This window comes from Manis javanica, chromosome 2 (assembly GCF_040802235.1).
Source record: "Manis javanica isolate MJ-LG chromosome 2, MJ_LKY, whole genome shotgun sequence".
In the NCBI taxonomy this organism is placed as follows: Eukaryota; Metazoa; Chordata; class Mammalia; order Pholidota; family Manidae; genus Manis; species Manis javanica.
Genome location: NC_133157.1, coordinates 117,598,338 through 117,619,693, shown reverse-complemented (window position 1 = coordinate 117,619,693; position 21,356 = coordinate 117,598,338). Strand labels below are relative to the sequence as shown.

The 21,356-nt window shown below is 41.4% G+C and overlaps 1 protein-coding gene across 12 annotated transcripts in view; it reads left to right on the top strand.

The window, feature by feature from the left end:
* Positions 1 to 21,356, top strand: part of LOC140847825 (protein TASOR-like) — a 104,113-nt gene that overhangs the window by 17,859 nt on the left and 64,898 nt on the right. For 11 of the 12 annotated variants that reach the window (XM_073229201.1, XM_073229200.1, XM_073229210.1 and 8 more), the window contains 3 exons: positions 8,065 to 8,339; positions 12,901 to 12,958; positions 19,511 to 19,681. In XM_073229201.1, coding sequence (XP_073085302.1) covers positions 8,065 to 8,339; positions 12,901 to 12,958; positions 19,511 to 19,681 — 504 coding nt within the window. The remainder of the gene's footprint in view (positions 1 to 8,064; positions 8,340 to 12,900; positions 12,959 to 19,510; positions 19,682 to 21,356) is intronic. The other variant, XM_073229212.1, reaches the window with a different exon arrangement.

Here is a 21,356-nt window from a genome sequence, read left to right as displayed (position 1 = left end):
AAGAACCAAAATTCTACTCATAAAATGAGGCAGTGGACTTTGGCCAGGGGATTTTACTGGGACAGCCTGCTTCTCAGGCATGCTGCAGGTGTCTCTGGGAGAGCTACCAGAGTTTTCACGCAGAAGCTGGGGTACTTATGGTGCCAGCCCACGGAGAGGGGCACTGTTTGGGCTACATTCTCTCTAGTTGGGTCTCCTCTGTAGACATTGAAAAATCTGTGCTATTGTGAAATTCTTCACATCTAATCAAAATCTCCTCTGCAGACATTGGAGACCATCTCTTGTGCTTTAGGTCTTACTGGAAAAGATGATCTATGAGTCCCTATCAGGTAACCGACACAGGCAGCGGAGAAGGGCAGGGAGACCAGCAACCAGGAAGGGATTTTGTTCTGCCACCTGACACATGTGGTACCTGATTACAACTACCTCTATCCACATGAAAAGGCAGAAGAATTTGTTCTAGTCCAGAATTACCCAGACAACCCCTGAAAGAGGGCCTGGGGAGATAGATTTAACCACTTCCTGAAAAAGAATTCAAAATAAAGGTCATAACTGTGCTGATGGACCTGCAGAGAAGTATGCAGAGCTAAGGGATGAAGTCCAGAGGGAGAATACAGAAATAAAACAATCTCTGGAAAGACTACTTAGTAGATTGGATGAGGTGCAAGAAACCATAAATGGAATGAAAATCAGAGAAACAGGAATAAAGAGAAGCTGAAGCAGAGAGAGATAAAAGCATCTCCAGGAATGAAAGAATATTAAAAGAACTGTGTGACCAATCCAAACGGAACAATATTTGCATTATAGGAGTACTAGAAGAAGAGAAAAAGGGATAGAAAGTGTCTTTGAAGAAATAATTGCTGAAAACTTCCCCAAACTAGGGGAGAAAATAGTTCCTCAGACCATGGAAGCCCACAGATCTCCCAACACAAGGGATTTAAGGAGGACAACACCAAAATATATAATAATTAAAATGGCAAAGATCAAAGGCAAGGACAGAGTATTAAAGGCAGCCAGAGCAAGAAAAAAGGTCAGCTACAAAGGAAAACCCATCAGGCTATCATCAGACTTCTCAACAGAAACCTTACGGGCCAGAAGAGAATGGCATGATATATTTAATGTAATGAAACAGACGGGCCCTGAACAAAGAATATTGTATTCAGCACGATTATCATTTAAATATGAAGGAGGGATTAAACAATTCCCAGACAAGCAAAAGTTGAGGGAATTTGCCTCCCACAAACCACCTCTACAGGATAAGGGACTGTTCTATATGGAAGCACTGCTAAGGCTAAATAGATGTCACCAGAAAAAATAAAATCACAACAAAGAAAGTAGACCAACCAAATACTAAAGGCAAAAAATAAAATCAACTATTCAGAAAAGCAGTCAAAGGAAATACAAAAGAGTACAGAACAAGACACCTAACATAAATGGGGGAGGCGGAATAAGAAGGGAGAGAAATAAAGAATCACCATACTGTGTTTATCATAGAGTTATAAGATAGTTAGATAGTTACATAGTAAAGAAGCTACCCTTGAACCTTTGGTAACCATGAATCTAAAGGTTGCAATGGCAATAAGTACATTATCTTTCAATAATCAACCCTAATGTAAATGGACTGAATGCACGAATCAAAAGACACAGAGTAAATACAGAAAACAGAATCTTAGAATGGTTGTATAATCTACACAAAGTCACACAACTAACTAAAGTCCAGAAGTGAGTTTGTGACCTATAAACAATCTTTAATGGTGCTAGCATAATTTCATTTGATTTATGGCTTATTTTATATTAGTTAACAGAACAAATAGGAGATGTTTAAAGAAATATAGTATCACCAGAAACGTACTATAGACATAATACATTAAAATGTAATTGTCAAAATGAAAATGTCAACAGTTACCCTAAATAGCAGAATAGATACTAATTAGAAATTATCAAGGTAAGAAGATCAACTTGAGGAATTCTCCCAGAGAATAGCATAAAAGACTATAGAGGTGGAAGAAATGAAAGAGTTAACATATAAAATAATTCCACATACTCTAAAATCTTGCTAATACAAGTTCTAGAAATAAATATTAGATAGTAAGAGGGTGAAAATAATCTAACAAATGAGAAGATTTCATAAAGTTGAAATAAATATGGCTCTTTAGATTAAGACAGTCCAAAGAATGCCTCCCAGGGTGAACAATTTAACAAAAAAGACTGACTATACAAATATTAGATAAAGAATCCCAGAGAGACAAAAGCAAAGACTGGGAAAAAAAACTCTGCTGCATACATAATAGACCAGGGGTTAATATCCATACTACATAAAGAACTGAAAATACTTTCCCCCCCGTTTATTTCATTTAAAAATTGAGGAAACACATGTAACATAATTGACAATTTTAAAGGGTACAGTACTGTAGGGTTCAGAGGTATTAAGTATATGCACATTGTCGTACAACTAGTTCCACTATTCTCCAGAATTTTTGACGACATCTCAATACTGAAACTTTGTACCCACTACTCCTCATCTTCCCCACCCCTCAGTCCCTGGTAACCACTATTCTACTTTCTGTTGCTGTGGATTTGACTATTCTAAGTACTTCATATAAGAGGAATCATACGGTTTTCCTTTTGTCCCTATCTTACTGTACTTAGTGTAATGTTTTCAAGGTTCATCCATGTTGTTGCTTGTATCAGAATCACATTCCTTTTTAAAGCTGAATAATATTCCAATGTATGTGGTAGATCTCTATGTATTGTCAAGAGATAAAGAGAAATAAAAGCAATCTACGTACATTATGATCATGTATAAGTCAACATTATACACAGTGTGTGAACGCATAAGTAAACAAAAAAAGACCTGGGACACACCAAATAATAACTGCTTATTATTGGAGGATGGAGGTGGTAAAAGGGAACTTAAAAAAATGTTTTAATTTAGCACTGGGACAATATATTGTGTGTTACTTTTACAATTAAAAAGCAGACACAAGTAGTTAAATACATATAGCAGTCTAGGAATGATTATGTTTCAGGATAAACAGTTCTGGATACTATTTATGGCTTCTCAGAGCATTATCAGGAATAACTTTTATAATTAACTTGTATATTTTGGGTAAGAAGAACCACTTCTTAGATCTAGCTTCTGTTTCCCTTTTCATCACCTGTACCAGCAACTGGCTTTATTTTTTAGAACTTTGTCACTGAGAAACAAAGTTTTGTTATTTTACAGGGCAACCAGTAGAGATCATAAATTTCATCAAAATGCGAGATGGAGGGCAGTAAACCAGCCTTACTCATAAGTTACTAGCTTTAGCATGCCAGCTAGCTTCAAACTATATAAATCTGAGCCTCAGGAAAATAACCAATTACCTATCATGGTTCTGAAAGCTAGTTTTTCAAAAGTGATATGATAAAACAGGAACACTGAAAGGACTATTGTAATTGTAAACAAACACAAGTCTTCTTAAAATCGTTAATTTTATTAGGAATTAAATATACAATTTGTTACTATGTTTCATCTAAAATTGCAAAGTATACCAATACTCAACATATAACCCTTCAATATACTGTTGACCTTCCAAGAAAATGAGGTCCCCCAATCTAGACATTCAGAAAAAATACCAACTATTCAAATATTTAAAAACACTTCTTTTGTCCTGCCCAAAGCAATATACAGATTTGATGCAATCCTTATCAAATTACCAACAGCACTCTTCAATGAACTGGAATAAATAGTTCAAAAATTCATATGGAAACACCAAAGAACCCCGAATAGCCAAAGCATTCCTGAGAAGGAAGAATAAAGTGGGGGGGATCTCGTTCCCCAACTTCAAGCTGTACTACAAACCCACAGTAATCAAGACAGTTTGGTAGTGGCACAAGAACAGAGCCACAGACCAGTGGAACAGAATAGAGACTCCAGACATTAACCCAAACATATATGGACAATTAATATATGGTAAAGTAGCCATGGACATACAATGGGGAAATGACAGTCTCTTCAACAGATGGTGCTGGCAAAATTGGACAGCTGCATGTAAGAGAATGAAACTGGATCACTGTCTAACCCCATACACAAAAGTAAATTTAAAATGGATCAAAGACCTGAATGTAAGTCATGAAACCATAATACTCTGAGAAAAAAACATAGGCAAAAATCTCTTGGACGTAAACATGAGCGACTTCTTCATGAACATATCTCCCTGGGCAAGGGAAACAAAAACAAGAATGAACAAGTGGGACTATATCAAGCTGAAAAGTTTCTGTACAGCAAAGGACACCGTCAATAGAACAAAAAGGTGTCCTACAGTATGGGAGAATATATTTATAAATGACAGATCTGACAAAGGGTTGACATCCAAAATATATAAAGAGCTCACACACCTCCACGAACAAAAAGCAAATAATCCAATCAAAAAATGGGCAGTGGAGCTGAATAGACAGTTCTCCAAAGAAGAAATTCAGATGGCCAACAGACACTTGAAAAGATGCTCCACATCACTAGTCATCAGAGAAATGCAAATTAAAACCACAATGAGATATCACCTCACACCAGTAAGGATCGCCACCATCCAAAAGATAAACAACAACAAATTTTGGCAAGGTTGTGGAAAAAGGGCAACCCTCCTACACTGCTGGTGGGAATGTAAATTAGTTCAAACATTGTAGAAAGCAGTATGGAGGTTCCTCAAAAAGCTCAAAATAGAAAATACCATTTTACCCAGGAATTCCACTTCTAGGAATTTACCCTAAGAATGCAGCAGCCCAGTTTGAAAAAGACAGATGCACCCCTATGTTTATCGCGGCACTATTTACAATAGCCAAGAAATGGAAGCAACCTAAGTGTCCATCAGATGAATGGGTAAAGAAGAGGTGGTACATATACACAATGGAATGTTCTTCAGGCATAAGAAGAAAACAAATCCTACCATTTGCAACAGCATGGATGGACCTAGTGGGTATTATGCTCAGTGACATAAGCCAGGCAGAGAAAGACAAGTACCAAATGATTTCACTCATATGTGGAGTATAAGGACAAAGAAAAACTGAAGGAACAAAACAGCAGCAGACTCACAGGACCCAAGAATGGACTAACAGTTACCAAAGGGAAAGGGACTGGGGAGGATGGGTGGGAAGGGAGGGATAAGGGTGGGGAAAAAGAAAGAGGCCTTACTATTAGGATGTATAGTGTGGGGGGGGGGCACGGGGAGGGATGTGCAACACAGAAAAGACAAGTAGTGTATCTACAACAGCCTGTACTCAGGGTTCACCTGGGCCCTCACCTCCACAGAGGGTTGATTGGGCGTTGTGGTATGACTGAGGGGAGTGGTCAAGGTCCCTACCCTGGGGGACGTGGTGGGAACTGGAGACAACATGTAGAATTAGCAATTAATTGGTCCCCTGTGAATGTACAACGTGTCCTGGTGCTGGTGGATACAGGAGCTGAGTGTTCTCTGGTTTATGGCAACCCTGAGCATTTTCCTGAGACCCTTGCTGTGATAGATGGCTATGGGGCTAAGCCATTAGAGTGAAGAAAGCCCAAATCCTATTGGGGATAGGGTGTTTATCCCCAAAGGAGTATACTGTGTACATTTCTCCCATCCCTGCGTATATTTTCAGAATGGATATCCTTTAGGGCCTGTGGTTACAGACCACTGCAGGTGAGTTCAGACTGAGGGTATGTGTGATAAAGGCAGTTTTGAGGGGACATGCTCAGCACCCACATGTAGCTCTTCCTGTATCTCAGCAGGTGACCAATACTAAGTAGTATAAATTGCCTGGGAGGCCCAAGGGAACTGAAGAAACTCTGCAGGAGTTGGAAAAGGTGGGCACCATAAAGCCCACTCGTAAGTCCTTTTAATTCCCTGATGTGGCCAGTGAAAAAGCTGTATGACTCTTAGCATATGACCATGAATTACAGAGAATTGAATAAAGTCACAACCCCTTTGCATGCTGCTGTCCCCTGTACAGCAGCCTTTGTGGACACCCTCAGTTATTAACTAAGGACATATCATTCTGTTGTGTACCTTGCTAATGTTTTCTTCTCTGTTGACATAGCACAGGAAAATCAAGAACAGTTTGCTTTCATGTGGGAAGGCTGGCAGTGAATATACACTGTCCTTCCAGAGATATTTCCACAGTCCCACCATTTGTCACAGACTTGTAGTCTAGGACTTGGCCACATTGAAGAAACCACAAATGGTGTGGTTGTGTCATTACATTGATGATATCATGCTTACATCTGATTCTCTTGCATATTTAGAAGGGGCAGTTCCTAGACTGCTGCAACATCTTTAGGAGAAAGGATGGGCTGTGAGCAGCACAAGGTTCAGGGACCTGGTTTGTCTGTCAGGTTCTTGGGGGTTGTCTGGTCAGATAAAACTAAAGTTATCCCAGAAGCAATCATAGACAAGGCCCAGGCTTTCCCTACCTCTATCACTGTGGCAGTCTTACAAGAGTTTTTGAGTGTTTTGGGCTACTGGAGGGTGTTTACCCTGCACTTGCCACAAATTCTGAAGCCCTTTTACCAGTTGGTATGAAAGGGCATCAGGTGAGACCATGATGAGACCTGTGCAGCTGCATTTCCTGCTGCTAAGCAAGCCGTCAAGGCTGTTATAGTCCTTGAGTGTAATGGATTCTTCAAGGCCCTGTGAGCTAGATGTTCATGTAATCAGAGATGGTTATGGATGGGGCCTTTGGCAGTGGCTTGAATGGACATGCTAACCTATTGGATTCTCATCACAACTATGGAAAGGAGGAGAGGTCTGGTAGCCCTTAACAGAGAAGCAACTGGCTTCTGTGTATCACGCCTTGCTGCCTATGGAGCCCATCACCAGAACAACTCTGACCAAGGTAATAACCACCTATCCCATTGCAGGGTGGGTGCAAGACTGGACCCAAAGGCCTGGGAGTGGTGTGGCCCAGATGCCTACACTGGCCAAATTGGGCGCATACTTACAGCAACATAGCACCCTCTCTGATAGCCCCTTACGTCAAGATCTCCAATGTTATTTGGGCCAGTGACGTATACCAATGGAAAGTAAGAAGAACTTGCATTTGAGCCATTGGTAGCCGAGAGTCCGTATCAGGAGGGAAAAGCCCCTATAACTGAAGGTGCTTGGTATACAGATGGCTCCAGTCTAGGACAGCCTTCGAAGTGGAGGGTTGTGATTTTCTATCATAAGACTAAGGCAATGTGGATGTTAGAGGATGGAGAAGGAAAGAGCAATCAATAGACTGAACCACGGGCAGTATGGCTAATGATCACCCAGGAGCCCTCCCCTGTACTTGTGTGCACTGACAGCTGGGCTGTCTACTGGGACTTTACCTGTGGCTACCAACATTGTGCCGTGGATGGTTGGTCACTGGCCCCTTTGCGTGCAAGAGCTGTGGCAAGACCTATGGGCCTTTAGTCAGACTAACAGTTACTGTATATCATTTGGCCATTTGCCTTTGACATCCCCAGGGAATGATGAGGCAGACACATTGGCCCACATGCGTTGGCTGGAAGGAAAGCCTGCCTCAGCTGTAGCCCAATGGTTACATCAGCGTTTGTTGCACACATTGCAAAAGGCAATGTGGGCGGTAGCCCGTCGGTGGGCGTGCCATTGACCTTTGAAGAAGTCAGCAGAGCCCAGAAGGAGTGCCTGTGGGATTATGATGGGGATTATGTTGCATCTACAGCCGATCTAGGAAGACCTGTCATCCAACTGAATCTTCGAATCAGTGAACACGTCACCTCTCTTCATTTATTCAAGTCTTCTTTAATTTTTCTCAGTAATGTTTTTTTAATTAAGGTATCATTAATATACAATGGTGTGAAGGATTCCCATGAGCATCATGGTGGTTACTATGTTTACCCATATTATCAAGGCCCCCCCACTCCCCATTGCAGTCACTGTCCATCAGGTGTAGTAAGATGCTATAGTGTTACTATTTGTCTTTGTGCTGGACTGCCCTCCCGTGACCCACCTACATTATGTGTGCTAATCATAATGCCCTTTAATCCCCTTCCCCCTGACTACCTACCCACCCTTTTTCAGTAATATTTTATTGTTTTCACTTTAGTTTCCCAGCGGTCTCCTCCCCATCCCACTACACCTGTAGGAAACGTTTCCCTGGCCGCTGGTTGCTCTGTCCTCTCCCTGGCAACAAGGTTCCCGCCGTAGAGCAAGCGGCTCTGCGTCTGAGGAACGTGAGCCGTAAAAATGCGAGTGTCGTAAACCAGGTACGGTACGGGGAGGTGCAGGACGTGGCTCGAACATTGGGACGCACGCAGGAGGAGCAGACGGTCTATCCCAGGTGTGGGTGCGGAAAGCCGACGAACCGGAGGTGCAGTAACGGTGAGTAGCAGAGGGGACCGAGGAGCGGCGGAGTCAGGGGAGCCGGAGCGGCTGGAGCAGGGACGGCCAAGTGGAACGGAGCGCTCTCTGCCCGCCGCAGCTGCCGGACCCGCGCCGCAGCCGCTCCGCTCTCCCTGCGCCTTCGAGCCTCTTCCCCGGTCTCTCTCCGGCTGGCCCCTCCTGCCGCCGCCGCTGCCGTACCCCGGGACCGTTCGCCGCCGCCGCCGCCGCCGCCGCCGCCGCATCCTTGGCGCTGGGCGGGCGGCCGGGACGCGGACGGCCAGTTTTCTGGTCTGAGTGGAGCGGGTTTTCCCCACCTTTTAGCCCCTAGCCGGGCCGGGCCGGCCTGCGGGCTGCATGTCGTCGCGCGGAGGTCCCGGCGGAGCGCGCCGCGGGCGGACCGTGCTGGGCAGGCGGCGATGATGTTGGGACCGGCCGGCGAGGCGCGCCCGCGGAAGTGGGGGGGGGGGGGGGGGCGGGACGGAGGCGCGTGGCCCTCAGCGGCCCCGCTCCTTGGGTCCCGGCTGGCCACAGCGAGGCGAATCCCAGGAGTGCGGTCCACTTTCCGTGTGGAGCTGGTGCGGCGGCCAGGGACTCCGTGCATGAGCAGGCCCCTGCTTGCCGCCGCGGGAAACCTGGAGCTGGCGGCGAGCTGGGCGGCAGGTGCCTTTATGGAGTTGTTACCTGGTCTCAGGGACGGGGAAGCACCACAGACAGATCCCCTCTCCCGGGAGAGCTGCTTTTCCGCGCCGGGATGGGGCTCTGCTTGGACGCCTTTTTTCTCTTTGGTTTTTTTTGGGAAGTTGTTATCCGGCCAGAGTCGCGGAGCGCTGCACCCGGGTAATGGAGCTTGGATGGCGCACTGGGTCTGGGGTGGAAAGCGGGTGGGGGAGCCGGGCGGCCGGCCCAAGGGTCGCGCGGGTCCGCTGCCCGGGTTGCATTCACAGTGTTTATTGATTTGTGTGAGTTGCTTGCATGTCTGCTTATCTCGGGGGCGTTTCTGTGCTGTTCTCTACCTCTTGTTAAGCAGCGGAATGTCTGCTGATTGCTACTGTCTGGACAGGTCCTGAGGCGAGATGAGGGAGAGTTGTCCGCCCGGAGACAGGGTACCTGTGTGTATAGTAATGGGCGGCAACGACCCTGCTGCCCGCTGCAGCCCACACTATGTAAGGAATTTCGCGTAGGTTTCGGACCAAGCGGCTCCTTTTGGCTTCTGCGTTATTTTTTAAACGAGTGTTTAGGACTAGGACAATAAAGGTGCCTATGGTGGGATGGCTGTACCTTCCAGTAATATGAGGAAATGTGTGTGAGTGCAAACTTTCCGTCGCTACCCGCCCCCCGGCTTCCTCGCTCCCTTCCTCCCTCCCCTCCTGGATGCGCAACGCGAGATTCTGTAACCTTTCCTGGCAGTTTTAGATTTTGTTGATGATATTGTTAACATGGCAATTCCCTAGAATCGATCTATAGATGCAATAATATCCCCATCAAAATCTCATCAGACTTATTTGTAGCGGATGAAAAGTTGATTCTAAAATTGGTCTGGAATTTCAAAGTATATAGAATAGGCAAAACAATTTTTTAAAATAAGAACAAAGTAGGATGATTTACACTATGTGATTTGAAACTTACTATAAAGCTGCAGTAATCAAGACAGTTGATATTAGTGTAAATTGACATATGGATAAATAGAACAGAACTGAAAGAGCATAAATAAATCCTCACATTTTTATCAACTGATTTTTAATAAAGTTACCAGTGGGAAACAGATGGGCTTTTCAACTAATGTTCCCAAGTCAACTGGTCACTTGTATACAAAAATATTAATTTAGACTCTTCATTCAACCCATATATAGAAATACACTTAAATAGGATTATAGACCTTAAAGTGAGGGCTAAAACTACAAAAACTTCTAATAGAAAAGAGGAGAAAATCCTGTGACTTGGGAGTAGGCAAAGATTTGTTAGGTATGACACTAAAAGCACCATCCACAAGAGAAAAAAAAGATAAATTGGATTTCATTAAAACTAAAAACTTTTGCTCATCAAAAGACACCAGTAGGAAAATGAAAGACAAGTGATATATGGAGAAAACATATTTGTGGGTCACATATCAGGTAAAGGACTTGCAACCAGAATATATAAAGAACTCTTAAAATTAAAAATAAGAAGTTAAACCATTTTAAAAACAGGCAAAATATTCGAAAAGACATTTTATCAAGTAAGTTATACAAATGAATAATAAGCGGATGAAAAGATGTTCACCATCATCAGTCAACAGAGAAATGCAAATTAAAACTGTAGTGAAGATACAATTTCACTCCCACTAGAATGATTCTAATCAAAAGGACTGCCATTCCAGGTGCTAGTGAAAACACGGAGAAGCTGCAACTCTTGTACACTGCAGGTGGGAATGTAATTGTACAATCCCTTTTGAAGTTTAGCCATATTTTAAAGGATTAAACATAGACTTAGCATTCTACTTAACAATTCCACAAGAATGGAAAACGTGTTCACACAAAGTCTTATACAAGGTTGTTTACAGCAGCATTATTTGTGAGAGCCAAACTTGTCCATCTGCTGGTGAATGAGTAAACAAAATGTGGCATATCCATAAAATCAAATATTATTCAACAGCAAAAAGGAATGAACTGCTGATATCCACTACAAAAAGTTTAAAAACTGCTTGTTGCATGATTCTATTTATAAGACTTTTTAAAAAAAGTAAATCTATACAAACAGAAAACCAAGTTTGCCTGGGGCTGGGAGTGAGTGGGAATAGGGAATGACTGCAGATTGAAACAAGGAAACTTTCTGAAGTGACAGAAATGTTTTAGAACTGGATCATAGTAAGAGTTGCATAATCCTATAAATTTACTAAAAAAAAAATCATTGAATTATGTACTAAAAATGGATGAAATTTATGATATATAATTTATACCTTAAAAAGCCATTTAAAACTCATTATTAAAGAAAAACTTTTATTTGAAGTTGGCTAAGAACTTTTATAATGAAAAATATTCTAAAACAAGAAGGCCCATGAATAGTATGTTCAAAGGGGTTTCCTTAATGTCAGAAAAAAATCAAAATAATTATTCCTGTGTCAAAATCTAAATACACTGTAAGATCTGAAGAATCAAAAGTTAGCATAAGTACACAGCCATCTTAAGGCCTAAATACCACCCCCTACACCCAAAAGAAGGAAAATCATTAGAATCTTGAAAAACAAGTTAGTTAGCCTCTGTCAATTGTAGTGACCTTTAGTTAGCCAACCGTAAATCAGTTAATCATACACGCCTAGCTTATCTTACTAGAACCACCCTAGACATTCCGAAAGTGATCTCATCTAACCAGACCCCAGGATGTGGCGCAAGCAAAAGATTTATGAGCCTATAGAAAAAACTCTGTATTGTGATTATGGAAAATTTTACCCCTTTTGAAAATGCTATAAAACCTTCTGGCTTTGTGTGCTCTGGGTCCTCGTTGAGACCTGCTGCGACAGGCTGACTTGGACCCCAACTAGTTGGCTTCCGAATAAATTCCTCTTGCTTGTTGCATCAAGAAACATCTTTGGTGAGTGATTTGGGGCGGCGCCTTCCTCAGGGGAATCCAACAACACCACTGTTTGTATTTTTCTTTTATCAAAGTAAATCTTATCAGAGTGGCTTACAATTTTGGGCAACAAAAAAGTGAAAGTTAAATAGAATACACCTAATTTTGGATTTACATAATGTATGTTGTTCATGGTATAAGAATATAGTAATTTATCCTCCATTTGCCCCATTGTCCCAAGCACATAAGCCGGTGAGAATTAATCCTGGGCTTGCCTGGGGCTTGCCTGGGTTTACCCCGCCTTATCTCTAAACATCCCGACCCTCCCCCAAGGCCGAGAGGACCCACCACAATAAAAGGCAGCACGCTGCTGCTCTCTCTCTCTGTGTCTCTCTGTGTCTCTCTGGCCCTCTGCTCTCTCTCCCTCTCTCTCTCTCTGTCTCTCTCTCTCTGCTGCCCTCTCTTTGTCTCTCTGTCCCCCTGCTTTCTCTCTCTCTCTCTGTCTCTCTCGCTCTGCTGCCCTCTCTCTCTTTGTCTCTGTCCCCCTGCTCTCTCTCCCTCTCTCCCTCTCTCTCTCTCTCTCTCTCTCTCTCTCTCTCTCTGTCTCTGCTCTCTGTCTCTCTCTGTCTGTCTGTCTCTCTCTGCTGCCCTCTCTCTCTTTGTCTCTGTCTCTCTGTCCCCCTCCTCCCTCTCCCTCTTTCTCTCTCTCTCTGCTCTCTCTGTCTCTCTCTCTGCTGCCCTCTCTCTCTTTGTCTCTGTCTCTCTGTCCCCCTTCTCTCTCTCTCTCTCTCTCTCCCCACCCCCTTCTGGGGCAGCCACTCTCTCTTTCAGATAATAAAGTCTCTTGCGTGGGCCCGTGTCTCCTGAGTCATTCTGGGTAAGGAGGGTCGCAGCGAGATACCCTTTCATTGGTGCCGTGACTTTGGATGAGGGTCTCCCATTGACTTTGCTCTTCCTCTGGGAACCTGAGCTGCTCTGGGAACCCTCACTGCCCGATCCTCCTTCTCCACAGGCTCACGGTCCACTTCCCCAGTCGCTCGTCTTCTCGCCCAACACACGCCTTCAATTTGGTGAGTCTCCCCCTTCATGGTCAACTTAAATGTCCCTTTGGAACCTGGGAAGTGACCGTTGAGTGTCCGGCACCCCAAAGGGCTCCTCTGGGACAGGGGCACCCCCAACCACGACTTTCAGAGTCACGGTTGATCCCCATAGTCGACCCTTCTCTGCCACCCCCTAGTGAGAATCCTCATCCACTGAGGCCCCGTCTCCCTTTATCTACTTATCTACTCGACTCGAAAACTCCTGGTACCAGGTACCGAGCCTCCCTGGCGTTTTCGCCTCGACCCCTCAGAGGTGGTGATGACCCCCTAACTGTGCCTGGTCTTCTCCGCGACCTTCTCAATCGCTCAGGGACGCCTCAGCAACTTCTGAACGGTCTCATTCTCACCATGGGATCTGGCCCCTCCGTTCCCACAGATTAACCGCTAGGGTGCTTACTCAATAATCTAAAGTCCCTCCACCTCACTCCAGACCTCAAACCTGTTCGCTACTGTAATGAGATCTGGCCACAATATCCCTTGGACAATCAGTCTAAATGGCCCCCAAATGGCTCTTTAGATCCTAAAATTCTCCGCAACTTAAACAACTTCTGTGAGCCTACAGGCAAATGGAAAGAGATCCCATCCATGTATCCAGGCTTTCTCCTACCTCTGAACCAAGCTCTCTGTCTCCCCTGCAATCCTAAACACCTACTACTTGCCTTAAAGTCCACACCCCTAAGCTTTTTTCACGTTCCCAAATATCCTCAACTGCCTATAAAACTCCTAGACAATGCACCACCACGGGCTCTCTTGTCCCCTCCTGGCTCATGCCAGGAGCTCTGTCTGTCCTCTCACTGTATCATTACGTCTCAATCTGTATGTTTGTGTCTAAGTGTGTAAATGAAAAATATTTTTCTACCTTCGGATGGTATTAATAAAAATTGATTTAAAGGACAAGCGCTTGTAAAAAATTGGGCATTCTAAAACTTCCAAAAAATTCTAATAAAAGGCACCACTCTCTGCACCACGCTGCTGCTCCCTCTCTCTCTCTCTCTCTCTCCCCCCACCACCCCTCTGGGGGCAGCCACTCTTTCTTTTAGATAATAAAATCTCTTGCGTGGGCCCACAGTGTCTCCTGAGACGTTCTGGGTAAGGAGGGTCGCAGTGAGATACCCTTTCACATGGTTATTATCAATCTTTATTTTTCTTTTCTGCAAATTACTCAAAATTTATTTTGTCACACTTGTTTTAATAAATCAGAAAGTTATAGTAGGTTGCAATTCACCATTTATAATCTATCAATATAAAATATGATGAACTATTTAGTTCAGTTATGATGACTAGAGTATTGGAGTACATTTTCATCTTTCCCTATGTCAAAATTTAATTTACTAAAGTCTACAGTAGATTCTTCACAACCGCATCCTTTTGAATGCACTGTCATGTCTCAAGAGAAAATCAACTAGTTGGTCACAAATAAACCAGATAATGATATCTATAAGGCAACACATGAAAAGGAAGTAGCTGAAGTCCAAATACTTTATTTGGCAGATTAGATATTCTAAAAAACATTTTGTTTTTGTTTTGTTTTTTGCTTTGTTTCCATTTAATATTTTATTTTATATATAATAAATTTAAATAAATATGTACTAACCCATCTAATTTATATATTAACACTGTGCCATTAATAAAATGATAATTCATGTCTACTATTCATGCAAAATCGAAGTTTTTGAAAATTACGTAAATACATGAGATACAAAATGAAAATAGGTATATAAGTAATCAAAAACGTAATTATATTTTCTCACTAAATTAGAAAAAAAATTAAAAACTCCCATAAGTGTGCAATGAAACTAGACCTCACAGATATAATGTAATACACAGTTTGATAATATGATTCAATAACTTGAATGTATAAATGCTATTCATTCATCTGTTCAAAAAAAGTGGTGGGTGTCAATTAGGTTGCAGTCATGATCCAGGCCCTAGAGAGAGACCATAATCAAAATCAAAATAAAAGTGCTTGTTTTCATGAAGTTTGCACTCTAATGGAAGATAGGCAATTACAGAAAAAAATAATATGCATGATGGTTAAGTGTTACAAGTAAAACTAAAATAGAGTAAAGGGTTACAGAGTAATATTTGGGGTACTGTTTTATAAAAGGTATTTAGTTTAAAAGAGCCTGAGAAGGCAGAGTAGAGCCCTAAAGGAAGTGAGGGAGTGGACCTACCATGTGCCATCTGAGGCAAGCGTATATCAGTCGAGCAAAGGGCAGGTGCAAAAGACCTAAGGCCTGAACGTGCCTCGAGTTTAGGAGAAGCAAGGAGGCCAGTAGATGGAACTGGAGGAGAAAAAAAAGAAGAGTGGTAGGGCAAAACGCTAAAGAGGTGGAGGAGGAAGCACAAATCTTCTGAGATAAAGAGCCAATGAAAGTTTTTCTACAGAGAAGTGACATTACCTAGCTTCTCTTTTTAAAGGCGGACTCCAGCATTGTGTGAAGAATGGCTGAGGTACAAGAGTGGCAACAGGCAGAAAGCAGGCAGGCCATCACAGGCGGGAGTACTCCTGGTGAGAGATGATAGAGGCTTGGACTAGAAAAGTTGAAATAGTGGTGGTCAGCAGTGGTTGAATTTTGAGTAGATTCTTCAGGATTTTGTCATGCACGAAGATGTGGTTGTGAGCAAAAAATGTCGAAGATGACTCCAAAACTTCCAGCCTGAGAAAATGACAGACTGGAGTTGCCATTTACCTTGATTAAAAGTCTACAGGAAGAGACAGTTTTATAGAGAGATAAAGTGGAAAATTAAGTCTGTTTTCGGAAATGTTAAGTTTGAGCAACAAGAGATGTTGGGTAGAATATGGATTTTGAAGTCTCGTAGATACAGATTTGGCACTGATAATCAATAGATTGACAGACTATTACACCATGACACCGGGTATTACTGTAGGGATATTACCAGAAAGAAGAGACAACTAACCTGAAAACTGAGTCCTGAGACACTCCAAAATTCAAATGTTGGACAATAAGCAGAAATCAGCAAAGAAAACTGAGAAATAGTCAGTGAAATAGACAAAAGAAGCTGTAAAGTGTTATTCTGGGAGCAGTAAAGAAAGTGTTTCAAAAAAGAACATTATACGAAATGGTAGTGTATGCTAACGGACCAAGAGAGCTGAAGACCAAGCAGTGAACTGTTGATTTGGGAACATGGAGGCCTTTGATGATTTTTAACAAGAGAGGGGTCATTGGAAAAGGGAAATATAAAAAATTATTAGAGTGGATTCAAGAGCAAATGGAAGGAGAGTAGGTAGAAGCAATATGTGTATGTAACTCTTGTTGAAGAATTTTACTCTAAAGGGGAAATTTGACTTAGATGGAGGGTGACATAATTTAAAAGGTTTTACTATTTTTCAACTTGGAAATATTATGATATACTTATATGCTGATCAGAATTATACAGTAGAAAGGGGGAAAATTCAAGCTAAAGCAGGTAAACTATAGGACTCATGTCCTTGAGTGACAAGTATATTTTATTAGGACACTTAGTAGGACACTTATTTAGACAGGAGCACGAATAGTTCCTTCATTGTCATAGATGAAAAGGTAAGAGTATGACTCGGCAGAGACATGTAGGGTTGTAGACATGGTGTGGGGAATCTTTTGTTATCTATTTGCTCAATGAAGTAGAAAGCAAGGTAAACAGAAACATCAGGTTTGAGGAGACAGGAGAAGGCTTAGAACAGTCAGTCATAGTTAGGAAGGCAGTGGATTTGTGGACAACAATTAGGGGGTGCTTGAGGTTCTTAGTTATACATTTAAATAAGAGCAGTCAGAATTGTGTGTTTTTCTCCAGCCGCATTCAGCTGCAAAAGTGTAGGCATGAAATGATCAGAGAATGTGATCTAATCAGGAATAGGATTTTTCTGGAAGTATATGCCAAAAGGACAAGGAAGTTAATGAGCATGTAAGCAAGGGATATAATAATGGACCATTGCCTCTAAAGCTTGTTGGGGGAACATGAGCACATGAGGGGAGAAAAAGGGCATGAGAGAGAGAGAGTGTAAAGGGATAATGAACTGGAGGTCCCAGTAGGGCAGAAAAGCTGGAGTTGAAGTGCTAGAAGGAGTGGGTTTGAAAATAAGGGGAGTGATTGATTGAAAAGTTGGTCACTTGAAGTTTAGATTTCACTCAGCATACCTACTTCTGGAAATTTGTCCTAGGAAAAATATAAAATATGGGAAAGATGTTTCCTAGCATTATCTATGTAACAGCCCTAAATTAGAAACAGCACAATTTTGCTGCAATAAACAGGTAAACTTCATGTTACCATTTAAAACATTACATATAAAGAAAAAACAGCAGCAGTGAATAAAATGTAATAAAAACAAACAAGTCAGACATCAAGTTGTACATATACCATGATTATGTGTATATAAATATACATATATAAATATGTAACATACATTACAAATACATAAATATCTCATTATCTATGTAATTATTTGTGCCAATGTCTAACTCTCTTATTGGTTTTCAAGTGTCCCACATCCTAAGATTTACAACCATTCTTTTTATCCATCAAGAAAGCAAGCATCAAGCTCTACACATGGTAGAAGTTCAGTACATTTCATTAAATGAGTGAATGAGTAACTTTGTAAATGAACAAATGGATGGATGATGAATAGATAAATGAAGACGTGTATACTTTTTGACTTTCAAATCTAAGCCTCACGTAAAAATTCTCACAAAAAGTTGATTCCATCAAACTTCCCTGGAATTTGAAGTTTAACTGTCTAACCTATTGATGTGAAGTGGCTTAGAGTTATAAAATCATCACGTAACTTAGAATCTTTGCCTGTATAATTTTAAAACCATTCATGAATCAGGAGGAAGATATTCAGTTTGTGATTTAGTTTCACTTAGGGGAGAAACAATTTTCCTATTGTGTTTTGTGAACCATTAACTACTGTTTATTGTTACATTTCAAAACAATCCTTAATGAATTTTATTTTGATTCAGTGCAACATGTTTTTAAATAAGGTCTGATTCTCAAAAAGATTCTGTGACAAGAGATAGCCAGATGCCAAAAGTCATTAGTGCTGCCTTTGACATACTTAATTGGGGAATTACACAATTTCCAGGCTTAGAATGAGTGTCAGACCGTGCAATGCCCCCATGTTCTATTATGGTGACAGCAAGTGGGCAGGGAACCAGCAGGCTCTTCAACCACACTTTCTTTATTGTATAAAGCATCTATTCTGTGCTAACCTCATCCTAATCATTGCAGCATCTAGAAGAGCCCCAAACAACAAAACACTACCAGGAACTCAAACAGAACAAAAACCTTAACAGTTCCCCAAAATATTCTTTACCATGCATACCAAAAACTCCTCTTTAACTTGCATAAACTTTCAATTAGCAGGAAGACTTTCTGGACTATTTTTTGCAATGTGTTTATACCAGTATTTGAACAAATTTCAGATGATGGCACTCCAGCAGTTGTGTAATCAGAATAATGTTCCTTAGTTTGGTGATTTTGTTAAATCTTTGAGAAATGTACATTTAAAAAAATCAATTACAGTGGGCTCCAGAGGAGAATACAAAACCGTTTATGGAGTTTACAATGAGGTATGTATTATCATTTGAAGAATGATAAATGGTCTTTGCTGGATTGTCTACTAACTAAGGAGATAACCATATACATGTCTAAAAGCATTAGTGCTCTTAATTTTTTTTCACTCATCTTAATGTGTAGTAAGGGCCTCACAAGGTCATTTGGATTCTACAATATAAAAAAAAAGACAAAACAAAATGCAGCTTTTTCATACAGCAAGTTTGACATCTTTTATTACAGAATAGAATTGGTCAAACTTTCTCAATCCAGTACTTGCCTCCCACTCTAACCATCTTTCCCTATGCCTGAGATGGCAAATGAAGAACACACAGTTTTGGCTTATAGATGTGTGTTTAAGAAACATACTGGAGTCTCTAAGGAGTCTTTTATTTTTACCCCCATTGTCCTTTCACACCTACCTCTAGATTTCCTTGTTTCCACTGCTGGATGAAATTCGGGATGCTTACAGTCACAAGACAAGTTTCACTTCAGAAGTCAAAATGTCCAACACTCAGTGTAATAATCAAAACTCCATATTCTTTGAAAGTGAAGCTTCTTTCGGCCTCACCTTTCCATACAAAGCTCAAGACTTGCCTCAGGCTAGTTTCCTTCCTCCCCATTACTCTCTTAAGGCCAGATAGGAGAAGGAATTAAGGGAAATGGCACAGTTTTATATAGCAGATAGAATTGCTTCCCTATGTAGGTTCCTTCCAGATGCTGACTTTCTCTAGTGGGATCCACACATACACAGGATTTTGGGAAATATTTCCTCTGTGGTCCTCTGCATTTCCTAAGGCAGGTGATGCTTGTCCTCTCCCTAATCACTAAGAACTCCCTCCATCCCTCATCCCTCGCTCCACTGGTCCACTCTGCACAGACTTTCCTGGTATAGTTGCTCTACACTTCAAGGCAGTCATCTTAGGCAGGATCTCCTTTGAACTGACCCAGGCTGGCTTTTTTCCAAAGGTCCACTTGTCCTTCAGAAGAACATACGCCTCCTTGCCCTGATGTTGGTGGAAGCCCATTAGATTCTCTTTCTCCTTGCTGGCAAAGGCAGTTCCAGCCACAGTCTCTTGCCTTCAGACTTTTCTCTGGAGGTGATGAGGATACCAGCGCACTGACAGCTCTTACTCCCAAGTAAGTCCTGAAATCTCCCCTTAAATATGGACTGGAGGAGGGCTGTCTGTAATGTCAGAGATTCCATTTTCCACTCAACTGGTTTTCCTGTCTGGTTGGTCCAGCATGTAGCATTTGGCTTTGGTTGGCACCTTTTGCACTGTCCTTGGCCTAAAATAATTCCATTTTGGCATTCTGTTACACATGGTGGTTCCTTGGTCTTGAAATGTTGAACCAGTTGATTTTATTAAAGCTTTATTTGCTAATGTTTTAAAATCAAAGGACTTTACATAAAAATTTGGGTTTTGACTTTTCTCTAAAAATCAAAACTGACCACTGCATGCTGATATTCCAATAAAGAAAAAAGAAACTGAGCCAAGTGGCTCCTGTCCCAGGAGGCAGCAGTTACTGTCTGAGCTGCTAGAGTCCCAACCCAACCCACTTTCCTCAGTTATGGCCTCTGCTGGAATTTGAGATGGAGACACTTGTCCCACCCCTCTATGCATCCAAATCCTACCCTTCATCAGGGTTCATCTCAAATCTCCTCAAGAAGCAACCTAATATAAAAGAAAAAACACAATATTTAAACCCCATTTCATAGGCCAATGCCAGCCTAATGTTGTAATCCCCCAGAAGAACAAACTGAATGGGAAAGAAGACAACAAGACACAGGAGAATCAACTCATTTTGGGGGGAGTTTGAAAAATAGAGGAGTAGAAACCTTAGTGAATGATACCAGCTAGAAGTAAAAGTGTCACCTTGAAGAATCATGAAAAGATGCAGGAATTGTAGATACCAGGTGTTGCAAAAGTCAGAGAGTCAGAGTGGGGCTAAAAGTAGGGTTTCATTTGAAAGCCTATGTAAAGAAAGGTACACCTTCATTTTAGTACCTAGCAGCCAGTACTGCCACGTCACTATTGAAATGGGATGTTTTTATTTTCTGGTGAAATTAAGCCACAGGCGAGAGAGGTGAATTGCTTTATTTTAGAAAGGAAGCTAATTAAAAACAACATAATGAACAGAATAACCCCAAATCCTTTCTTCAATTCTAGAATGGGGCCAACAGGTTTTAACATTCTAGACTAGAGATTAGATTATTTTCTGATTTAGAAAATTAATAGCTCCAGAGAAAAGACACGTGGATACTGGTATTTTCTAATCACCTATTTAGATGACTGAGTACTGTGAGCCACCAGTTGTGAAGCCCTCAAGTCAACAAACACTGTCCATTCATACTAAACATCAGTCAGCTTTCAGTGCCTTTCTTTTAAACGTGAACAGATAGCACTTTGAGGAAGGCCTTTGACATGAAAGATAAACTGAAACAAACACACAGAAAGAGAAATTCAATAGAGTCTATTCAAATGGAAAAAAAATTGTTAATTAACAAAAATGAACTTCAGATCTATTAGCATTACATGCATAATAGAATATAGAGTGCAACAAGTGAAAATCAATGGAAATAAGAATGAGGTCAAGTCTTAAAAAGTATTGGAGGCATTGAGACATAAATCTTAAAATTTTTTATTTTTTTTTAAATTAAGGCAAAAATGGGCAAGAGGGAATGAAAGATAAGAAAGTTTGAGGCTTACTCCAGAAGAAGCAACATAAAAGTCCCACAAAGAATGAAGAAAATTATCAAATTAAAAAAATGGAGAAATTTTCCCAAAACTGAAGGGATGCATTTTCAGATTGA